This window comes from Girardinichthys multiradiatus, chromosome 15 (assembly GCF_021462225.1).
Source record: "Girardinichthys multiradiatus isolate DD_20200921_A chromosome 15, DD_fGirMul_XY1, whole genome shotgun sequence".
NCBI classification, from domain to species: Eukaryota; Metazoa; Chordata; class Actinopteri; order Cyprinodontiformes; family Goodeidae; genus Girardinichthys; species Girardinichthys multiradiatus.
Genome location: NC_061808.1, coordinates 18,210,590 through 18,232,669, shown reverse-complemented (window position 1 = coordinate 18,232,669; position 22,080 = coordinate 18,210,590). Strand labels below are relative to the sequence as shown.

Here is a 22,080-nt window from a genome sequence, read left to right as displayed (position 1 = left end):
CGCTGAAAATCATTCATTTACAGGCAAAGTTGAAGGTTTAAACCATCTTGATTATTGACAATGTCTGTTTACTCTCGTTAGATAATGCATGTGATTAGATTATATAATAATATTAATAATAATAATAATGATAATGATAATAAAAGAGTCACTTCCTTTTAATCTTTGACCAAATGCTATTAATACCCCACAGAAACCAATTAAGCAATTACTCACATGCTTAATTGAACTCAAGGTATAACATTCATTCTGATGCACAAAATGGTTGATTTTAATAACTTTTAGAACTCTGACAATTACTCATCTTAATAAAAAAAAAAGGGATTAGCTTAATGAGGTCAGCAGCACAGGGTACTTCAAACGAACCTTCAAGATATTTGTATAAGTTTTGCAATTTAGAAAATCGGTAAAAAAAAAAAAAAAAAAATGATGATATGAAGAACACCCCTCCTGACCCTATCATGTTTCAGGAACAATTTACACAATTTACACAGAAACATACAGAAAATCGCTGGACAAGATGCTGATCACACATTACATCCGCGGGAATAGATCCACACAAATCAAACTTCCACATCAAAACATTACCATGAATACGATTAAAAATCGTGATTACTAACGCGTTAAAAACATTAGATTTCCTTTTTTCTTCTGCTTGATTCATACAAATAATATGTATTCTGTGTTATGTTTTGCTCAAAATACGTTTTTCTATTACAAATATACAAAATAAACAAATTAACAACAAAATAAAATTAAATACTACACCCACCTCAGGGGAGAGAAAAGCAGAGAAACAGTTAACATACATAAAATCAGTTCTTAACGAAATTGAACACTTATATGCTGCTGCCTGATGCAATTTTTAACATTGACAGCCAATAAAATGAACATTTCTTTGTCTTTTTGTTGTTTACAAAAAAGATTCATGATGGATAAATAAATATTGAACTCTTAGAACTTCATAATGGAAGCTTTGTGTGTCTGAAAGAAGCCTGAAACATGAATAAATAAATAAATAATAAATAAATATCAGCAAATCATTTATGCCTGAAAATAAGGAAAAATGTGGATGGATTAATGGATCAACATGATTTGGTTTGAAGTGTGTTCGAGTGAGAAAGAGCAGAGAGAGAGAGTAGATAACAGCTGGATCTTGATTTAGTTGGATAGTCTGTCTCCCCACCTCCGCCTCCTCTCTCATGCAGCCTATCGCCTCTCTGCCTTCAGCCCGTTTTTAATTTTTTCAATTGTGCGCTCGTTTTGCTTGCCTTCACAGCAGATCAGATCTGAACCAGAACAGGGGGGTAAATAAGCCAGGTAGCGCTCATCGCGGTGATTTAACTCTACGGATGACCAGCTCCAAGGTAAGGATATGTACCAGGGCATAATGACTACCAACCACGGACCCTCTTCCTATGAGGCCGGCTTTCTCCACAACGCCTCGGCAGCAACCTCCCCGGTTTACGTGCCCACCACCCGGGTCGTCACCCCGATGATCCCCGCGCTGCCGTACCTCCAGACGCACGGCGCCTCGCAGCAGAGCAGCCCGGTATCGAGCCACTCTGCCTGGGCGCAGCCGGGTGCAGATCCGGTGTCTTCTTACAACCACTCCCCGGTGTCTCCGCGGTTCTCCTTCTCCACCAGCCCGCCGCTGTCATCCGGGGTGGCAACGGCCCGGGAGGCGACAGTCTCTTACACAAGCCCGCTCAACTTCTCTGCCAACGGGAGGGAGCACTACGGTCCGCGGGGCCTCGGCGGTTCGTACCACAGCCCCTATTCGGCCTACATGAGCCCTAACATCGGAGGAACATGGCCGGCGTCCCCCTTCGACAGTCCGGTGCTCCACGGTCTGCAAACCGCCTCGTCTTCTGGGACGACACGGCACCCAAACATAGGTGAGCAGGAAACTAACCGAGTATTTAAATACATTCTTACCAAAGTTATTGTATGGACAGAAACAAATTCAGATGTTTAAAAAAAAAAAAAAAATGTTTTACAGCTTTTTTTAACCGTGAGAAATAGAAAAAAATAGATTAAAAATTCTAATGTGTTTTTCAGTGTCCTAGAAATGTGCAAAAGTGACTATAATCAATGTAAAAAAAAAAAAGTAACATTAAAAATAGGAAAAATCAGAGATGCCTACGAAAGTGACTTTTATTCCACCTGTACATTTAAACGTGTTCTACAAATGAGTTAAAAAACATTTAAAATAAAACAAAGAACACTCAGATATAACTTTTTTTGACAGCTGGTTTTTACGCAGTAATATATTTTTATGAAAAGGGAACCACTGAGATTAATCTCAAATGTTCAATTATTGCGCTAAAAAAGTCTGACTTGGCTGACTGCATGATATAAAACGTAATACAACAAATGACAGCCACTATAATTGATACAAAAAAAATGTGTTTAAAAAAACTTTGAACGCGTAAACAATGATGACAACCTTCAAAATTTAAACAGTGCAGAAATTATGCATCGAAAATTCATGAATATAGTTTAATATTTTATGCCATAATTCAGACAGTGAGTCTATTTTTACGTATGAAAAATATTGCAATCTATCACATTCAAAAATAGCTCTGAATATTAAACTTTCATTTGCAGAGCAAGAGCATGCAGCTAAACGGTTGACTAAACCTGCGTACATTCAGTCAGTTCTAATATGTTATTATTGGAAACGTCATTTGTCTTTTATACATTTATAATCCAATCGCTATTTCCGTGTTTTATAGTTTATGAATTTTGTTTGATGTAGCATTTCGGATCACATTGCGTTTGATTACATTACGACAATAAAAATGCATCAACCTTTAAATTAAAATCTTGTAATTCCTAGCGATAGGTGGGATTCCGCAGTAAGTTGTGCATGGAAGAGATTTCAAAAACACATCAGTTTAATAGCTGCTGCCAGTTTTTCCATTGCTAAAAGTTTTCTAATCCTCATTTGCACGTCGTGTTTTTCACTGTTGCATTATAATATGGAGCTAATTATTCCCATGCATCTGTTTTCCTTCAGTTTCAGCTCAGTGTTAGATATCTGCTATCATTCAAATCCATTGTAGCTGGTGATCACATCATTGCTTTCTGTATTGTATTTACTCTACTGTCTGTTAGTGATTGAGCAAGTGACCTGGGATTATTTAAGGTTCCGTACAAGGCCGCTCCCCCCTCTGAGCTGAAAGGGAAAAAGATCAGCTGTGTAACAGTGTGAGAGATAACTTCATTTATCCTTTCTGACCTGTTCATCTTATTACACCCACACTCGTTTCAGAAAGCCCATATTCTTTCCTCTCATGGCGTTTGATTTTCAGTCACACATCGATGGTTTCAATCACAACAAATGACATCAAATCTGAGTCTGATTAAGAAGCATTCAGTAGTGGAAGCTTGTTCAGGTGACAAAGAGGAGAAAAAATTCAATCTGCTGGGTAAACACAGAAATAAATGAATTCAGTGACCTTTACTCTGGCTTTTTTTGTTTGTTTTTAATTTGATGTCTTTTTTCTGTTTGTTAAAATACTGAAATGAAGTTTATGATCTGATTTAAAAAAGGAAGCTGTAAACAAATGCCTCCAATGTTTTTCTGTTTCATAAGCAGACACTAAACAAAACAAGCCGTATTTACGCCTTTGGAATAGAATTAATACCAATATTCAAATCTAAATTATGTTATCCTCAAATGAGATTTAGCTGAAGTTGTAAATAAAAATTCTTACAGAAACAATTGTAACCAAAACACTTTGAAAGAATGTTATTATCTTTAATATAACTCTAATATACCGTATATTCTTTATTACTACAAAAAAAAAAAAAAAACCCAGAATGTTTGGTGTTATTATTCATTTCTTTACATTTCAATAAAGTGAAAAATGAAAATCAAATAATATAAATAAAATAAATTACTCTAAATTATGTTAAGCACAAATTTTGGAAATGTGTAATTATTTCAATAAATATGAATATCAAAAGTAGAAAAATGAAAAAATACAAACATCTTCCTCTTATATGATATTATTAACAATAATAATAGTAATAATAATGTTTAGTGAGTGAACTAAATTAATTTTAAATTATTTACTCTGAGTAATGCTTAAAGACATTAATTGTTTTATATATTAAAAACATATTTGACATTGTGGTAGATTTTCATTACTGAAGCACCAGATAGGAGTTTATTAAATTTGCCCAGGCTGCTTGTCTAGGGTTCTACTGTCTTTTGATTCTTCCATGAAAATGGGTAACTTATTACTCAAAATATAGTAAAATGATGTTTAAAATGAAAGAAGACGCTTCCTGTACTAAATTTAACTCTCCTCAGTGTAGTATTGAAGATAAACATTTTAGCGTCACATTTTGCTGTTTAACTACGATAAGAAATTGTTGGCCGCATATACCCAGTAAAAATATTTTAGGCCTTTTTTATCTAAAATATGCACCAAAAATATAACAAAGGTCAGTGATATTCCAGTGTAAAATGCATGAGAAAGAGATTTTCAGAAAAAGTGAAACATTTATGTAACTCGGACTAATTTCGGCATGGCAGTAACTCCTCCTCTGTAACACTCTGTGTAGCTGTTTATTTCCACTTTCACCTTTGGCCTCCTGAGGTGTTTGTGTGGATGTTTTTAAGCTGAGACTTGATAAAGATGCACTCTGACACGTACGTTGTTGAACACAAAAAGACATGCATTCAGATAGAGGGGGACCCTGCAGGATTTCTTCTGTGTATTGTCTTGTTTTTTCCGTGTTGTGTTGGCTACATTTGCTGCCTATAGCCCAAGGTTACCTCGCCCTGCCGACTCTGCTTTGGCTCTCAGCCTTGAGGAGGCCCCCCATACAAGCACTGCTGCAGAGCCAGAGGAAGGAGGAATAGATAGAGCCCAGATTTATGCTATCTGAAGGGGGGCAATTATGCACCGTGAAGTGCTTAGTAAAAACGTCTTTATGTTCTGGTTTAAATGCTTTGCTTACTAATTACTGCAACACATCAAGGTGAAATCATCAAGGTGGTATGATGGTGATGTGAGGAGAGCAAATCCAAGTTGTCTCCTCCACTCTGCAGATTGATGTCTCTTATTCCTAATGGCTAAGTGGTTCCTGGGAGACACTCTGTTATTTGGCAAATGAGAGCCTGGAGATTATAGTTATCAGATGTTTAGCTATCTGGGAGGCCCAGGGAGAAGGAGATGTGATGGACATTTGAATTTGATGGAGCCTCATATACCATCTCTATTTCCAGCCAGGTTTTATCTTAAGGGGAGCTGTGAGATAAGGAGGGATTCCATTCAGACTGCTGCTATGTGAGGCCCTTAAAGCTGCTTCCTGCGTCTCCTGCTGGTTTATGAATGCCACTGCAATGGCCCCCCAAAAATAATGAACTTTACAACTCACGTTATCTTTTTAACGTCCCTTCAGATTTGTTTGATGACTTTGCTGAGGGACGAGAATGCGTGAACTGTGGTGCAATGTCAACCCCCCTCTGGAGGCGTGATGGCACAGGCCACTACCTATGCAACGCATGCGGCCTATACCACAAGATGAATGGCATCAACAGACCTCTCATCAAACCCCAAAGACGGCTGGTGGGTGACAGAAGATCACAGAATAAATGTTCATCACCTTTATCTTTGTTTGAGGAGTGACGTGTTTTGCCTGCCGCAGTCTGCCTCGAGGAGGGTGGGCCTGTCCTGCACAAACTGTCATACCACCACCACCACCCTGTGGCGACGAAACGCAGAGGGAGAGCCCGTCTGCAACGCCTGTGGACTCTACATGAAACTCCATGGGGTAAGAGGAATAGATTAATATAAAAAAATAAAACATAATGCCTTATAGTCACATACCTTGAACCTTTCCACACTTTTTAAAATCAAAACTTAAAGGTATCTATTTGGATTTTATAAGATGCACCAACACAAAGTAGCACACAATGTGAAGAGGAAGGAAAATGATACATGCTTTTCAAACTGTTCCACACTTACAAATTTCAGTCCTGTTTTCTCTGATACCCTTAATTAAATTCCATTTCAACTGACTGCCTTCACAAGTCAGCACATTATTTAATAGAAAAGCACACACATGGAAGAAGAGCTCATTGATTCTTTGGCCTTGAGGCAAATCCCTGTGAGTGAAGGGAAAACTAGCATTGCTAATCACCCTGATGACAACCATTCCCATGGTGAAACACGGTGGTGGCAAGATCCTGCTTTCTGGATGCTTTCCTTCACTAAGGACATGGGAGCTGATTAAGGTTGAGGTGATAAAGGATTCTCGATTGCACGTATTTTAGAGGAAGCAAAAGACTGAAGACAAGGTTAATCTTCTAGTAAGACAGCAACCATAAAAATACAGCCATAGCTTTTATGGAATGGTTTAAATCAAAGCAAATTAACACATTAGAATGGACCAAGTCATAGCCTAGACATTATATTGTAAGACTTTGAAATTGTTGTTCAGAAATTCTCTCAATCCAAACTGACTGAGCTTGAGCTTCTTTGTGATGAAGAATGAGCAAATATTTCAATCTATAGATGTGAAAAGCTGGAAGAGACATACCATAGAAGACTTGCAGCTGTGTTAGCAATGAAAAATGGTTCTGTAGCTCAGGGAGAGTAAATTAAAAATAGTTAACTACTTTGTGTTGGTCAATCACATAAAATCCCACCAGAATAACTGATATTATTTTAAGGATTTGCTAGAAGATGTTTACATATATTGTGTGGAAATACGTATGCTTTCCTGTTAGATGAGGAACCACTAGGTACCCCAGGATATAATCATACACTGTGTAATCATCAAGGAAGCAGGGGGCATCTACTCTATACACTGGGGTGCCAACACCTGCACATGCATAAAAGCAATAGAAAACGAGTTCAGGGGAAAGCTGACTGATAAGCTATTTTATTTTATTTTCTGGCACCCCCTTCCCAATGTCACCCTGGGGATTTGGCTATATGACTCACATCAAAACTGTTGTCGTCTGTTCAGTCAGCTAGAATACGCCAAAGCATTTGATCTTTTTTTGCACCTAACTACTCTTAAAAAAGGTAATATACTATTTAAATGTTACCCACATTTATGATTATTATTTGTTGCTTGAAAAAACGTCTGATGTAGAATTTCCTTAGGAAAAAACTTAAAACATTTACTTGCATGAACCTCTTTTAATATAGCTATTTATGGCAGGCCATTTCTTGTCTTTGTTTTGCCTAGAAAACTGGACTGTTCAGGGAATGGCTCCAGTCCAAATCTAGCCTAAACAAAGATACTAAGAGTCAGCCTTAGTTTGATCAACCTCCGACCACCTCCCAACCACATCAACATATGTCTTTATGTTGGCTTTTTTCAGCTTTTAGTTTTTCACAGAGTTCTGTGTTGTTTAGATTAAAAATAATGCAATGTTTTCTATGTCCATTCAACAAAAGTATCTATCTATGTTATGGTTTGCGAGATATAGGACCCCAGAATGCAGACGAGCAGGCAGCGTGATGGTAAGTGAAAAAGGTTTAATAACAAAAACTCACTCTCAGCAGGAGGCAGGAACAAAACAACAAACGGGCAGGCGAGACAGGCATGGCATGATCAAAAAACAAGACGTGATCTGAGAAATGTTTCCGCCATGACTAACTGAACAGGTGTGTATATATGGAGTGAAAACCAGGTGGAGCAAGGAGACAGATTAACTTGGAGCAGGTGAACCAAATAAACTAATTGACAGACAAAACAAAAACGTGGCTGCGGCAAAAACAGAGACTCTCATATACAAACAAAACCAAACTTGACAAAACATGAACAAGACTAAAACATGACCAGAAAAATAATAAACAGAAGCATGATTCAAAATCTAAGAAGAATAATAATAATGATAAACAAAAGAACGAGTCAAAACCTTAACTGTGAAAAACATAATAAAAAACCCCAAACCAAAAACCAAACAACCCCAAATCATAACAATCTATGTATATGCTTTATTTAACATTATTTATAACCATTATGACCTCGCTGTGAAGCTCCATAAAATGTCTGTTGCATGGATGTTAAAAATGGTTTTAAAAGCAGAGATAATGTAACATTTCTTCTGCCATTCTTTAGTCGAAAATAAGCAAGATTTTGTATTGATAGCGTTACCAGATGCTCTGCTTAATTAAATCAGTCTGCTTTTCTTGTCTCTTCAGGTCCCCCGACCTCTTGCAATGAAGAAAGAGGGGATCCAGACCCGCAAACGCAAACCTAAGAACCTAAACAAGTCCCACACAGGTTAGCTTCAGACACACACAAGGACTTGTATCATTATTATTACTGTTGCCAAATATTTACAAGTACAATGCAAAAAGACAGAGTTTTTCTTTGAGACCGGCTCAATTTTTAGGTCAGTTTTAGGTCAGTTAGCATTACCAGAAATATTTATATCTGATAAATGCCATAAGAGATTTTTTTTGTTTTAGAAAATATTTATAATACTTTCTGTAAATTCAGATGTTTCCATACATTTTCTTTGTATTTGACTGAATTGCCTTTTAAACTGTTTGACGTGGATCAGAGATTTTGGGTGTCATTCATCAAGCTTCTCACAACAGTTTGCTGGACATTTGGCTCATTCCTTTTAACCAGTGTAACTGAGTCAAGATTGCCTTGATCCCACTCCTCTTTTTAGCTCTGCCCACAGATTTTCCATGTTATTTTGAGATGGTCACTCCAAAATATTAAGTTTGTTGTCTTTAAGCTATTTTATAACTAATGTGGTGATATGCTTAGGGTCATTGAAGATTTGGAAAACACATTTTTGCCCAAATATGCTGGTGACAGTGAGGTGTGGCTTCAGTACTGAAACATCATATCCTTTTTACATGATACAATTTATATTTTGTGAAGTTTATATTTTGTGAAGTTCAAAATCAACAACATGATGTGCCACCCCTGTACCTCAGTTATTATAGTGTTTTCAGGTTTGTAAGCTTCATCTGTTTTCCTCCCAGTGTAATAATGATCATTGTGACCAAACATTGCAATCTTAGTGTCATTAGACCACAAGAAATATCTCCACAAATTAAGATAATTGTTCACGAGTGCCTTTACAAACTACTACAAACTGTAGTTGGGTTACAAACTGTTGCTTTTTCAGTTTCACAAGATCTTTTTCGTTTGATTCGGGGTTGATACTCAAATTTCAAACAAAAACACGTTCATCCCCGTCTCTCCTGAACGATATGACGACTGGTCGTTCACATGCTGTTTGTATGTTTGTACTTGCATAATTGTTTGAACAGATGATTGTGACTTCTTCAAGCATCTGGTAATTGGATGAGCCAAAATATGTAAAGGTCCACAATCCCACTTCTGAATACTTGGCTGATTGCCTTTGAATTGTACATGATGGTAAATGGTAAATGGCCTGAACTTGTATAGCATTTTATCAAGTCCCCAAGGACCCCAAAGCGCTTAACACTACAATCAGTCATCCACCCACTCATACACACATTCACACACTGATGATACCACACAAGGAAGCAGCATGTTGTGCCTCTATTTAGCTCTTTGTTGTGAATTACCCCTTAAGAAGCTTGCATGGCATCATTATCTGGGCTTTCTCGATTTTTTTTAAAGGCATTGTAATCTAGATGTGTGTAAAGTTCTGATTTTGAAGAAATAAATAAATAATTCTTTGAAAAAAGATAATTTTCATTACATTTAGCAAACAGGATAAATGTTGGTAATCCTCACTGATCTATAACATTAATGGTGTAGTCAGGTTTGGGTTTAAGAAAGTGAGAAACTGAATAGTAAACAGTTATAGATCCAAGAGTGTGTTTATGTATCACATTGACTGTTCTACTTTATCCTGAAGGACCTCCAGGTAGTGAGGCGGCTCCAGTCACTCCATGCAGCACTACTCGCTCCTCTTCCTCCTCCTCCACAACCTCCACCACCACTGCAGTGGAACCTCGCCAGATAAAAACAGAGCCAGAAAATCACAGCTTGTACACACACCACAGCTCACACACACAGGTAAGCCAACCTGACAACCACGACTATACCCCTGATTGGCCAGAGAGTGGCAGCATTGTCAAGCAGACGCTGATATTATTCTCAATTCATGAAAGGTTCCCATTAATCACTATCTGTATGTTTCTCAGCAGATGTCAGCTCTGCCAGCCTACATGGCAGCCCAGGGAGGCTCCATTCCTCTGAAAATGTCCCCAGGTGGACACAGTGGGTCCTCCAGCTCCAAAACAGAGCCTTGGAACAGCTTGATCATGGCTTAGGAGACCTAAAAGCTCGGCATCTAAAAAATAAACTACCTATGTACAGCATCCTAACGAAACTTTTCAGAAACTGCTGTTTTAGTTCGAAATGGGTTCATCATTTCCTACACTTTGTGGCATCAGTGTAATGACACCAAGACAAGATGAGAAGAGAACAGCATGGGGAAACTTACAAACTTTGACCTAAAAGGAACATTTTTGTAGCTCACACCTTTTCCTGCAAAGCCAGTATGGAAGAACGAGCTGCCTTACAGATTCTGAAACAGTGGATGAAAAATATGAGAAATATGACTGGCTCAGGTCAGAAGTATTGCTTTCAGTGATATGCACACGGCTATGGACATTTTTCCCTAGATGTGATCAGAAATCACAAGAGGCACTACACTAAGTGTGTTTTCAAGGTCAGTTTACAAGAAAAAAAGTGGAAAACATTTTAATTCATGGCAAATTTTAAAATCATCCTGTCTGGGAGAATTTGCTTGTTTATGATAATCCATAGAAATGAACATTATGTTGTATTAGCAGCAGAAGATGGGAAAGGCATTTAAGATTTGATATACTAGAAAAAACAAACCATGTGTTTGAACAAATTGTTCACCTCAATAACCACAGGGATAACCTAAAATCATTTTTGGGAGGACCATGTGATGGAAATGTTTAGGAACTCCTGATCTAACACACTATATTCAGATGAAGTAGTGGGAACATTTCTGTAACTGTCCTGGAGCTTATGGTATATATTGTTATAAATTATATTTTATAATAATGATAAAAAATAATGAGATTATATTAGATTATATTTTATGATAATGATAAAAAAAAAAATTCTGTTCTTTGATTTTTGCATTTCCTTAGCCTCATAGCATAATTGCCTAAGTGTTATTAGCACCTAGGCGAATATACTATGCGTTTAAGGATTTTATTCCATATCTTCCCTCAAATTTCCGAGGCCCTCCTAGTGCCCCCTGGCCCCCGGCCCCACTTTGAAAAACACTGTGTTCGAAAGTCCCACTTTTTATACACATTCTTCAAAATGGGAAATACAAGAGAACATTTCAATAAAGTAAGACAGATATGTTTTTAAACGTGAATCAGAGAATAGCCACAAGAAAACAGCACTTGGCCTAACCTTGCCTACATGTACAGTCCGAGCAACAATCAAGTAAAAAGAATCGAGTAAAACAAACTGGAACTCTGACAAAAAAGGCTGCGTAAGAACCCAAGTTTATCTTTTCTTACATTGGGGAGGAAGAAAATGGAGATAAAACAAAAAATCACCAAAACTCACTTTTAGAGAAATATCCATTTGAGATTATTTTACTCCAATACAAGATGAATTTATTATGAGGCATTTTAAGCCATCTTTTCCAGGGATCCCAATCAATGTGGAGAGTTGTAAGTTTCAACCTCAGAAAGTGGTTGAAGCAAATAAATCGGGCCGTTATTGGTTAAAAAAAAGGAAATGCTTTTGTTTTGTTAAATAACTACTCAAGAGGGGTTTTCCACAACAATTATAATGTCAGAGCTTGTAAATGTTACTCAGAACAGGACTCCAAGAGAAATATTTGTATATTTGGCCATCTCAACTAATGGCTCACAAAGCTGGGGCCCAGACCACAATACAGTGCCTTGCAAAAGTACTCGGCCCCCTTGAACTGGTCAACCTCTTGCCACATTTCAGGCTTCAAACATAAAGATATAAAATTAAAATTTTTGTGAAGAATCAACAACAAGTGGGACACAATCGTGAAGTGGAATGAAATTTATTGGATGAGTCAAACTTTTTTAACAAATAAAAAACTGAAAAGTGGGGCGTGCAATATTATTCGGCCTCTTTACTTTCAGTGCAGCAAACTCACTCCAGAAGTTCAGTGAGGATCTCTGAATGATCCAATGTTGTCCCAAAAGACTGATGATGATAAATAGAATCCACCTGTGTGTAATCAAGTCTCCGTATAAATGCACCTGCTCTGTGATAATCTCAGGGTTCTGTTCAAAGTGCAGAGAGCATCATGAAGACCAAGGAAGACACCAGGCAGGTCCGAGATACTGTTGTGGAGAAGTTTAAAGCCGGATTTGGATACAAAAAGATTTCCCAAGCTTTAAACATCCCAAGGAGCACTGTGCAAGCAATCATATTGAAATGGAAGGAGTATCAGACCACTGCAAATCTACCAAGACCTGGCCGTCCCTCTAAACTTTCATCTTGAACAAGGAGAAGACTGATCAGAGATGCAGCCAAGAGGTCCATGATCACTCTGGATGAACTGCAGAGATCTACAGCTGAGGTGGGAGAGTCTGTCCATAGGACAACAATCAGTCGTACACTGCACAAATCTGGCCTTTATGGAAGATTGGCAAGAAGAAAGCCATTTCTTAAAGATATTCATAAAAAGTCTCGTATAAAGTTTACCACAATCCACCTGGGAGACACACCAAACATGTGGAAGAAGGTGCTCTGGTCAGATGAAACCAAAATCAAACTGTTTGACCACAATGCAAAACGATATGTTTGGTGTAAAAGCAACACAACTCATCACCCTGAACACACCATCCTCACTGTCAAACATGGTGGTGGCAGCATCATGGTTTGGGCCTGCTTTTTGTCAGCAGGGACAGAGAAGATGGTCAAAATTGATGGGAAGATGGATGGGGCCAAATACAGGACCATTCTGGAAGAAAACCTGTTGGAGTCTGCAAGAGACCTGAGACTGGGACGGAGATTTATCTTCCAACAAGACAATGATCCAAAACATAAAGCCAAATCTACAATGGAATGGTTCACAAATAAACGTATCCAGGTGTTGGAATGGCCTAGTCAAAGTCCAGACCTGAATCCAATCGAGAATCTGTGGAAAGAGCTGAAGACTGCTGTTCATGAACGCTCTCCATCCAACCTCACTGAGCTCCAGCTGTTTTACAAGGAAGAATGGGCAAGAATTTCAGTCTCTCGATGTGCAAAACTGATAGAGACAAACCCCAAGAGACTTGCAGCTGTAATTGCAGCAAAGGGTGGCGCTACAAAGTATTAACGCAAGGGGGCCGAATAATATTGCACGCCCCACTTTTCAGTTTTTTATTTGTTAAAAAAGTTTTACACATCCAATAAATTTCATTCCACTTCACGATTGTGTCCCACTTGTTGTTGATTCTTCACAAAAAATTTGAATTTTATATCTTTATGTTTGAAGCCTGAAATGTGGCAAGAGGTTGAAAAGTTCAAGGGGGCCGAATACTTTTGCAAGGCACTGTATGTACCATTAAACACCAAATCATGCAGTATTGAGATGATCCCCAGGAATAAAATAAGACTTTATATTTGTTACAAAAGACACAATCAGGAAACCATGAATGGATAAAAAAAGTGGAAAGGTTGTTGATGCTTGTGTAAAAAGGCTTATTAGCATTACTTCAAGTAATAACTAAAATATACTGATCTGAACAACAAAAAAACAAAACAAACTCCCAAGTTTAGTTGAAACTACACAGCAAGTCTTTAAAATGTTTACTTTGTAACAAGGATCACTTTCCAGGTAAAAAAAAAAGCACTTGATGCAAACGTGATGCAGATTCTTCAAGTCTGGGCTGTTTTTAGGGTTTTTAATTTCAAAGGTTTTCCAGACTCAGATTTCCAAAATGTTTGGAATATTGAGGATGTTTGACTGCAAAATATTGACCTTTAACTGGTCTTAATAGTAATCAGATTGTATATCCACTAGGTTCAATAAATCCCGAAAGAAAATAATGCTAACATTGGCTTCTTTTTATCAGAGTATGGGATGTTTCACAGCTTCTTTCACGCCTGAACTAAAATGAATCTGCTTGATTTCAAAATATATATTCTGGGGCTTGTAAGGAATCTTAATTAGGAATTTGACTGTCCTACACTAATGCAAATAATTTAATATATTGGACAGTTTTGTGAGGATTCTCAAACATTGAAAGAAAGAAAAATAATCCAGTTGAACCAGATTTTAAAGTTGTTTTGTATCCAAAAAAAGTAGCAAAATAGCTTTTAGTTTTACATTTTTTTGTAAAACGTTAAAATCAAGTTGGGAGGTGGTTAATCCAAAAAAGCATGTCCTTTAAATATAAATAAATGTGAAGTCCATAGCATATTTTTTTTTTATTTGCTTAATGAAATTTTGTTCTTTAGAACAAGGAAAAAGTCCAGGAAAACAACCAAACAAAAATGTTCTTAAAATGTTTTCATACCCAGGCATGGGAAATTAGGACAACAAAATAATTGTTTCCAAGACTTATAAGACTGCGTAGAAACCCTGGCTGATCTATTAGGAAAACGGTTGCTAAGCCACCCCTTTGCTAGGGTTACGCATCATAACAAGTAGGCTAAAGTAAAGAAGTGAAAGCAAGAATCCATCAAGATGCACAGCATCCAAAACCAGCATGAAAACCTTCTTTAAAAACACAGTAACAATTTCAGTTTGAAATGATAAAACACTCCAGATCTATGCACGAAAAACAAACCATGGCAAAATAAATGAATACAAATTATCCATTAAATTCATAAGCAATCTGTCACTCCTCATATTAAGTATTACCTCAGTGAAAGTGATCCATAGCTCAGTGCCAGAAGAGCAACTTCCTCACTGGCCCATTGGCCTTTAATCCCTTAATCACTTCTGCTAAAGATAAACTACCTAACCAGTACAAATGCAGAGTATTAGGAATGTTGGTTTGATGGCAGGCGCACAGTTCCCTCTGCTGGTTTCAGCTCAGATGTGCATCTACTAGCCAGTAAACTTGCGGTCTTTAAATAACAGCCCTACTTGAACCGTTTGTGGGAATCCTGATCTAAATGAAGGTCCTTTACGATATTGTTATTGTTGGATAGATTGTACAGTATGTTTGAATACTTTTTAATCTGCTGCTGCTGACAAGCATGGAGGCAGCCAGTGTAAATGTGGGATACTGCCATGTGTAATTACATGAATGAGAAGTGTATAAGCTTATGTAAAAACCTCACTCCATTATAATCTTGTACTTTGTTATTTGTGATATATTGTAAGCAAAGAGTAATAAAGAGAAAGCCTTTTGATGTAATATAAATGATGCATGAGGTTTGTAATGGTTTTTACTACTGCTATTCCCATCACCTTCTAAACCTTTAGTTTTACAAAGAATTTGGATTTTAAAGCTTCAGTTTTCCGATTTGCAAATACGATCGTGTGAGTCTGTGAATGTCCTCGATAAAAAGCTGAACAGTGCGTTGATTAAACTCAGCAGTCAACTTCTCCCTGACAAACTCTGCACACCTGTCCTGGACTGTCACCATCCAGCACTGTTGAAACCTGACTCTCATTTCTTCCCGGAGGCCTTCACATACCTCTGAGCTGAAAGTGTAAGTGAGTGAAAACACCTTTCCTTTCTCCATATGCTCTTCTAAGCTCTGATTTTCACCTAAAAGCAGAAGGTGAGCTGCTTCCACCAGCATGTTCAGCTCCTTTGTAAGGAGTTTTTTCTCGTCTTCCTGTTTGGACTCAAGCATACAGTTCATACTTTTAAAGTGAGCCTTCTGCTCCTGCTTCTCCTCTGTGGATATCAAAGGAAACTTGAGTTGCTCAGCTCTCAGCAGGTCTTTAGCAACAGAAAATACAGTTTCACACAAAGGACTGAGATCATCTATCTTATCAACTGATTCAATGTAGCTCGTATAGTCCACACAATGACTTATAATTTCCATTTGTCTGTAATTGACATTCTTGAACAAATTTTCTTTGTTTCCTTTAAAGCCCCAACTTCTCACAAAGCCAATATGAGTTTTCACTGCATACATGCTCCACCAATCCCGGGCCTTGTGAACGAGGTTTAGCATGCATGGGTCAGTGTTTCTTGCCAAACAAGGGCTGTTCATGGAGAAAACATACACCGTCCAGTGTTCAGGAAAGTCCTCTGCCTCCAAAAGCTCCTGGGTTTGTTTAATGATGATGTCCTCGCTGTGTTCTCCGCTGCTGTAGTCAGGATAATAAGGCCCGTAAATGATGATCTCCTCCTGTTTCTCAATGACCGCCCATGAGTGCTGCTTGTCTGCCATGCCGTACTCATCCGTGATGTCTTTGTGAAAGGTTAAAAACTTGCTGTTCATCGAGTCGTCAAGGAAGATGTCGCCTTGTTTGGTTTTGAGATGCTCTAAAACTTTCTGGACAGAGCTTTCGGTGTCGGCCCAGGTACGTGTCAGCTCCAAAAGCCTTTTCGCGGCATTCAAGTGACCAATCTTCCTCCTGTTTGCACATGCTTCACACAACCAGGTGTAACAACTGCTTTTCCTGAAAAACAAGATGTGGTAATTTATGCAAACATTTAGTCAGTTAGCCTGAAGCTGATCAATCAGCTTATCTGTCTTGTTTCATCAGTGCAACAGCTGTCTTTCCCCTTTCTCTTGTGTTTTAAAGTTTAGCAGTTTGGCAGGCATATATGTATTTGGCCCCTTTTACACCAATACATCAAAATAAAATCCAACACATCCAACTGCTTTCACTTCATCAGTAAACACAGTCACGCTGTGTGCAAATTATTTTAGGTATAAACAAAGCTTTTCTGTAAAGGCTGTAGAGATATATTAGAGAAAATTATTCAACGAACAGCATCATGAAGACGAGAGGCAGTTTTTGTTATGAGCCATATGGGTAATTGCCTAAAGCAGCATTAGAAAGGGAGGTGCCGAGATTAAAAAAGATAAAACCTATCTGTCAGTTGTCTCTTTTTTCACCTTATGGGTTTTATTGCTTGTTTGCTTTTGAAATGAATGGGGTGTTGATGCTGTAATGATACGGCATGCACTGGGTGTGGGTGTTGTCAATCACACATTAGCAATACTGGGTGAGGCAAAAGTTATTACTGAAAGATCAAACATTTGACAACTGAGCCTGCTGAGGGATCACAGACTATAGGATTTATCAAACCAAATGAAATCCGGTTGAGACCATTAAAACTCTCACTAGGGTGATTGATGCAACAAACATACCAGTAGGTGGTTGTAATAGAAGATATTCTCAGAGTTAAATTTCTGTTACCGTCCACCATAAAATGAAAGAGATGCAATTTAAAATGCTTTAAGTTTATCCCACAAGTAACTCGGATTTGTTTGTTATACTCATGTTGAGAGGTTGGAACAAGTATTTGGTTTGTGGATTTTAGAATAACTGCCAATGTTGGCTGTAAAACATTTTATTCTCTCAATATTAACGGACAACAATATAATGTTTAGGCTGGATTGCAATTTGAATTTATGATGAATAGAGATTGTTATCTACACTAACAGACATACAGTTTTGGATTAATCACAGAGGTAGCCCAAAGATTAATGGAAATCCATGGAAGAACCTCAGAGATCTTTATGGATAGTGATAGTGAGCTGATGGGAAGATGGATGGAGCAAAATAAAGGGCAAAACTGGAAAGGAAAACCTGTTAGAGGTTGTAATGGACTTAAGGCTGGGGCAGAGGTTCACCTTCCAGTAGGACAACAATCCCAACCATAAATCCAGAGCTACAATGGCCAAACCTTTTCTGCCAGGGGCCAAATTTGGCAAGTTGGAAGTACGCATGGAAGCAGTTTAATAATATATAATTTTATTTTGATTGTTTTTTGTTTTTACCTATTCAGCAATATATAAAAAAACAATTTTAAAGAACAAAAGTTGTATAATTTTGTAAAATATATAAATATCTTTCAAATTTGTCTTGTTAACAGATAAGCCTACACTTTCCTACTTTTGGGGGATTAAATATTTTCTATCTAGTTTATCTATTTATCAAATCAATCCTCAGCAACGAGAACAGGATATGGATCACTCTCTTACATGATGTATTTAGCTTAGTTAATCAGGTGTCCATTGCAAATCAACTCGCTCCGATCTTCACAAGGATCTTCAACAAATCACTGGAGAAATGTGAGGTCCCCTCCTGCCTCAAATGATCCACCATCATCCCAGTTCCCAAGAAACCCACCATCCTAGGATTAAATGACTACAGGCCTGTAGCCCTGACGTCTGTGGTCATGAAATCCTTTGAGCGGCTGGTGTTGAAGCACCTGAAAGACATTACAGGCCCCCTGCTGGACCCCCTGCAGTTTGCTTACCGAGCAAACAGGTTGGCAGATAATGCTGTTAACTTAGGTCTACACTTCATCCTGCAACACCTCGACCACCCAGGGTCGTACGCCAGGATCCTGTTTGTAGACTTCAGCTCGGCCTTCAACACCATCATACCAGACATCCTCCACCAGAAGCTCACACAGCTCAACGTCCCAGCCTCCACCTGTCAGGGGATCAACAGCTTCCTGACAGACCGACAGCAGCAGGTGAGACTGGGGAGCATCTTCTCCTGATCCAGATCAATAAGTACTGGTGCCCCCCAGGGGTGTGTTCTATCCCCACTCCTCTTCTCTCTGTACACAAATGACTGCACCTCATCGGACTCGTCCGTGAAACTCCTTAAGTTAGCAGACGACACCACTGTCATTGGACTGATCCAGGACGGTGATGAGTCTGCATACAGACAGCAGGTGGATCGGCTGGTACACTGGTGCGGTCAGAACTACCTTGAACTCAACCCACTCAAGACTGTGGAAATGGTGGTGGACTTTCGGGGAACACCACCCCCATACACCCCCCTCACCATCCTCAACAACACTGTATCGGCCGTGGACCACTTCAGGTTCTTAGGAACCACCATCTCTGAGGACCTGAGATAGTCTTCACACATAGACACTGTTTGAAAGAAGGCCCAACAGAGACTGTACTTCCTGAGGCAACTCAAGAAGTTCAACCTTCCACAGGAGCTGCTGGTCATCTTCTACACTGCCATCATTCAGTCTGTCCTGTTTTCATCCATCTCAGTGTGGTTTGGCTCATCCACAAAACAGGACAGGTCCAGACTGCAACGAATAATCAGGTCTGCAGAGAGAATAATCAGAGCTGACCTTCCATCCAGGACTTATACAGGTCTAGGGTCAGGAAAAGAGCTGCTAAAATCTTTGCAGATGCCACACACCCTGCACATAAACTGTTTAGAGCTTTACCTTCAGGCCGCCGTTACAGAGCACTGTTTACTAAAACCAGCCGCCACAAAGACAGTTTCTTCCCCCAGGCTGTTTCTCTGTTGAACATTCAATAGAGTACAAAACGACAGCAGACAGATGTTGCAAATGCACCTTTTTATTATATATGTGTATATTGTACATTGTAAATTGTAAATTTGTATATTCTGTAATACAAAAACAAAACCAAAGAGCAAAGTGTACCGGAGTCAAATTCCTTGTTTGTATGCACGAACTTGGCAATAAAGCTGATTCTGATTCTGACTGGCTGAACGTCTCTGGTAAAAAAAATAAAAAAAATAAATATGGGTAGTAAGAGACAGATTTTGTGTTGTACTTAACAGTTTCCTTTTAAAAATTAATTTGTCAGTGTAAATAAAAAAAAATAGGACATCAACTGCCTTTCCTGGTGGGCCACATTTGTACCATTCCTGAGACTGCATTTGGAGAGCCGCACAAGAACATTGCACAGGCTGCAAATGGCCCCCGGGCCTCACTTTAGACACCGCCCATGTTTACATAAAAGCCTTTTCAATTCATAGAAAAACCTTTAGGTGAAAGCCCAGACCTAAGTCCAACTAAGAAAAAGGGGCAAAACTTGAAAATTGATGTTCACAAATGTTACCTATTCAGTCAGACTAACTGGGGGTTTACGTGGTCACTCACATAAAACCTCAAATAAATACATTTTATGATTGTAACATGACAAAATGTGAAAAACTTCAAGGGGTAAGAGTAATTTTGGAGGAAACTGTATATGACAACTGGACAATAAATCTCCTGAAATTCTGTCGTGACCTTTTATTCTCAGTCCATCTATGGCCACCTCTTTGAAACTTCTTGAACTCGCGCCTGCTCTCAGAGCAGCAGAATTAAACAAAAATGTCTATATAAGCTACATCATCAAACTGGTTTTGAGATATTCTTAAAGGTAAGGAAAAGGACAATTGTATGCTGGTCGAGTCAGTCAATTGGTCTCGGGCTAAATAACTATGATTGCTTAAAGACGGATCTAAAGGAAAAAAATATCCTTAAACAAGCAACAACCAAATGTATCCTCAAACATGGCCATTGTAAATCATTTTAATAAAATAAACCTTTTCCTTGGTTATATCTAAGAGCTCTATAAGTGAAGGACTGTCCTATTAAACAATCATTTCAAAATAAATAGGAATCAAAATGCTACTATCTCAATATGTCTATAATTAGATAAAATGCTCTGTATAGATTTCTGACTGGTGTTTTTAGATGTGAACGTCCCTCTGTTAGACCTGAGACATTTCATTTTAATTTCCCATGATTACATACTATGTAACTCTATTGTATTTTTACACATTCAAATTAAATTGAATTAACTTCAGTAGTAAATGTGATGGTTACTAAAGTTTCACTTAGCATCTTTTCTTGAGAAAAAGCAAAATACACTGTGCATCAAACACACAATAAAACTGTTTTGACACCATGCAATCAAAAATGTGTACTCACATCTGCCTGCCCAGATGTGCAGCTGAGTCTGACCAGTCCTTCAAGCATTTTCTCCGACAGAGTGGAAGCTGATCATCGTGCCCAAGTAACAGTTGCCGCTTACGATTAAATCTGGATGAAAACACACACACGTGCAATTTTAATGAACAGGGCCGGAGAGTAGAACATGTTAAGACCATCTTAAATTACAGCAACAGGGCTGGAGGATGACATGATATAGGTGAAACCAAAAAAAGAGGATGGGTAGGGAATATTTCAGCCTAAAAATGACAAAGACAGAACCATCTTTCTTTTATAAACACAAAAATTTAGTTTACTCACATGGGAAAATCCATGCTGCCGAATTATTGCTGCTTGCAGTCACAGCTGACTAACTTCCAGCATTTTTGCCAAATGAAGCAACAGTAACGCTTGTGCACTAGAAAATACTCGGAAAGTTCCTTCGGCCAGCCCAGAGCTCCACCTCTAAAGAACCTTCACAACCCCATAGAAATACAATCTGTCCCTGTCTTTACAGGTTGACAGGGGTGGGGTTGGGTGGGTGGGGATGGGGGGTGGTAACAAATGTACGCAAAGAGGGAGTAAATCTATACTATCTTGCCAGTTTTGCCTCACAAAGGAAAATTTTTAATAAAGTTTTAAAGATAAGTCAAACATACAGAGCTGCTTTTAATTACTGTGTTTGTGTTGATAGCTGGCTGAAATCCAGCTTTAAGCCTTTAAAGGTGGATTCATCACATGAAGACCTACAGGCCAGGCCAAATGTATAATGGTTGCGTGTGAGATTTGCGTGCTGTTACTACCAACGGAACAGATATTTATCTACTGCTTCATCTCTTTGATGAAGTGATGTCAGATCATATACAAACAAACCAGTTTGTGAGGGATATTTGTTGAAGTAATAGCCATAAAGTGACATCTTCAAGTTCTTTCACACAAAAAAGACCTAAGGGTAAAAGTGAAACAAAAGGGGCCAAAGACAACAGGCTGTGTTAACACCATTTACCTCCCATTTATTTGGAAACTGTTTTTTGCTTCCTTTTAAATTTTATGTGTTCTCAGTGAAGTGAGGAAAACATGTAATGACTGAGCTGAACAGAGAACTTCTGATGTTTGACAAAGATATACAGAGAAACATGTTAGACAGGTACTAGGTGTATATTGATAACTAATTATACAAGAAGCACTGTGCTTTACAGCCATCTAGAATGTTGAAATTCATATAATCATTGCCATTTTGCACTCATTGTACACGCAGTCATAAAAT

The 22,080-nt window shown here is 38.3% G+C and overlaps 2 protein-coding genes across 4 annotated transcripts in view; one reads left to right on the top strand and one right to left on the bottom strand.

Annotated features, from left to right (window-relative positions):
• LOC124882265 overlaps nucleotides 1-21,276 on the bottom strand; it is a 31,165-nt gene extending 9,889 nt beyond the window's left edge. The window contains exons 1-3 of one of the 2 annotated variants that reach the window (XM_047388540.1): nucleotides 21,135-21,276; nucleotides 20,814-20,924; nucleotides 14,380-16,555 (exon numbers count right to left, since the gene is read on the bottom strand). In XM_047388540.1, the coding sequence (XP_047244496.1) occupies nucleotides 15,421-16,555; nucleotides 20,814-20,924; nucleotides 21,135-21,148 (1,260 nt within the window). In that variant the 5' untranslated portion in view covers nucleotides 21,149-21,276 and the 3' untranslated portion in view covers nucleotides 14,380-15,420. Of the gene's footprint in view, nucleotides 1-14,379; nucleotides 16,556-20,813; nucleotides 20,925-21,134 lie in introns of those variants that run through there. The other variant, XM_047388541.1, reaches the window with a different exon arrangement.
• gata4 (GATA binding protein 4) lies at nucleotides 1,009-12,000 on the top strand. Of its 2 annotated transcripts, none has more exons than XM_047388542.1 (6): nucleotides 1,009-1,898; nucleotides 5,422-5,588; nucleotides 5,668-5,793; nucleotides 8,181-8,262; nucleotides 9,851-10,011; nucleotides 10,140-12,000. In XM_047388542.1, exons 1-6 carry the CDS (start codon nucleotides 1,376-1,378, stop codon nucleotides 10,266-10,268), a joined length of 1,188 nt encoding a protein of 395 aa, XP_047244498.1. In that variant the 5' UTR covers nucleotides 1,009-1,375; the 3' UTR covers nucleotides 10,269-12,000. The 2 variants fall into 2 exon arrangements, with proteins under 2 accessions (XP_047244498.1, XP_047244499.1); XM_047388543.1 differs by having other exon boundaries at nucleotides 1,012-1,898; nucleotides 10,143-12,000.
• Nucleotides 21,277-22,080: the final 804 nt, after the last annotated feature.

Excerpts from the sequence above, each read along its gene's own strand:
- gata4 (XM_047388542.1), top strand. The coding sequence starts at position 1,376 with ATGTACCAGGGCATAATGACTACCAACCACGGACCCTCTTCCTATGAG. Across the intron at positions 5,589-5,667 it reads TCAAACCCCAAAGACGGCTG|TCTGCCTCGAGGAGGGTGGG; the intron begins GTGGGTGACAGA and ends TGCCTGCCGCAG. Across the intron at positions 8,263-9,850 it reads CCTAAACAAGTCCCACACAG|GACCTCCAGGTAGTGAGGCG; the intron begins GTTAGCTTCAGA and ends TTTATCCTGAAG.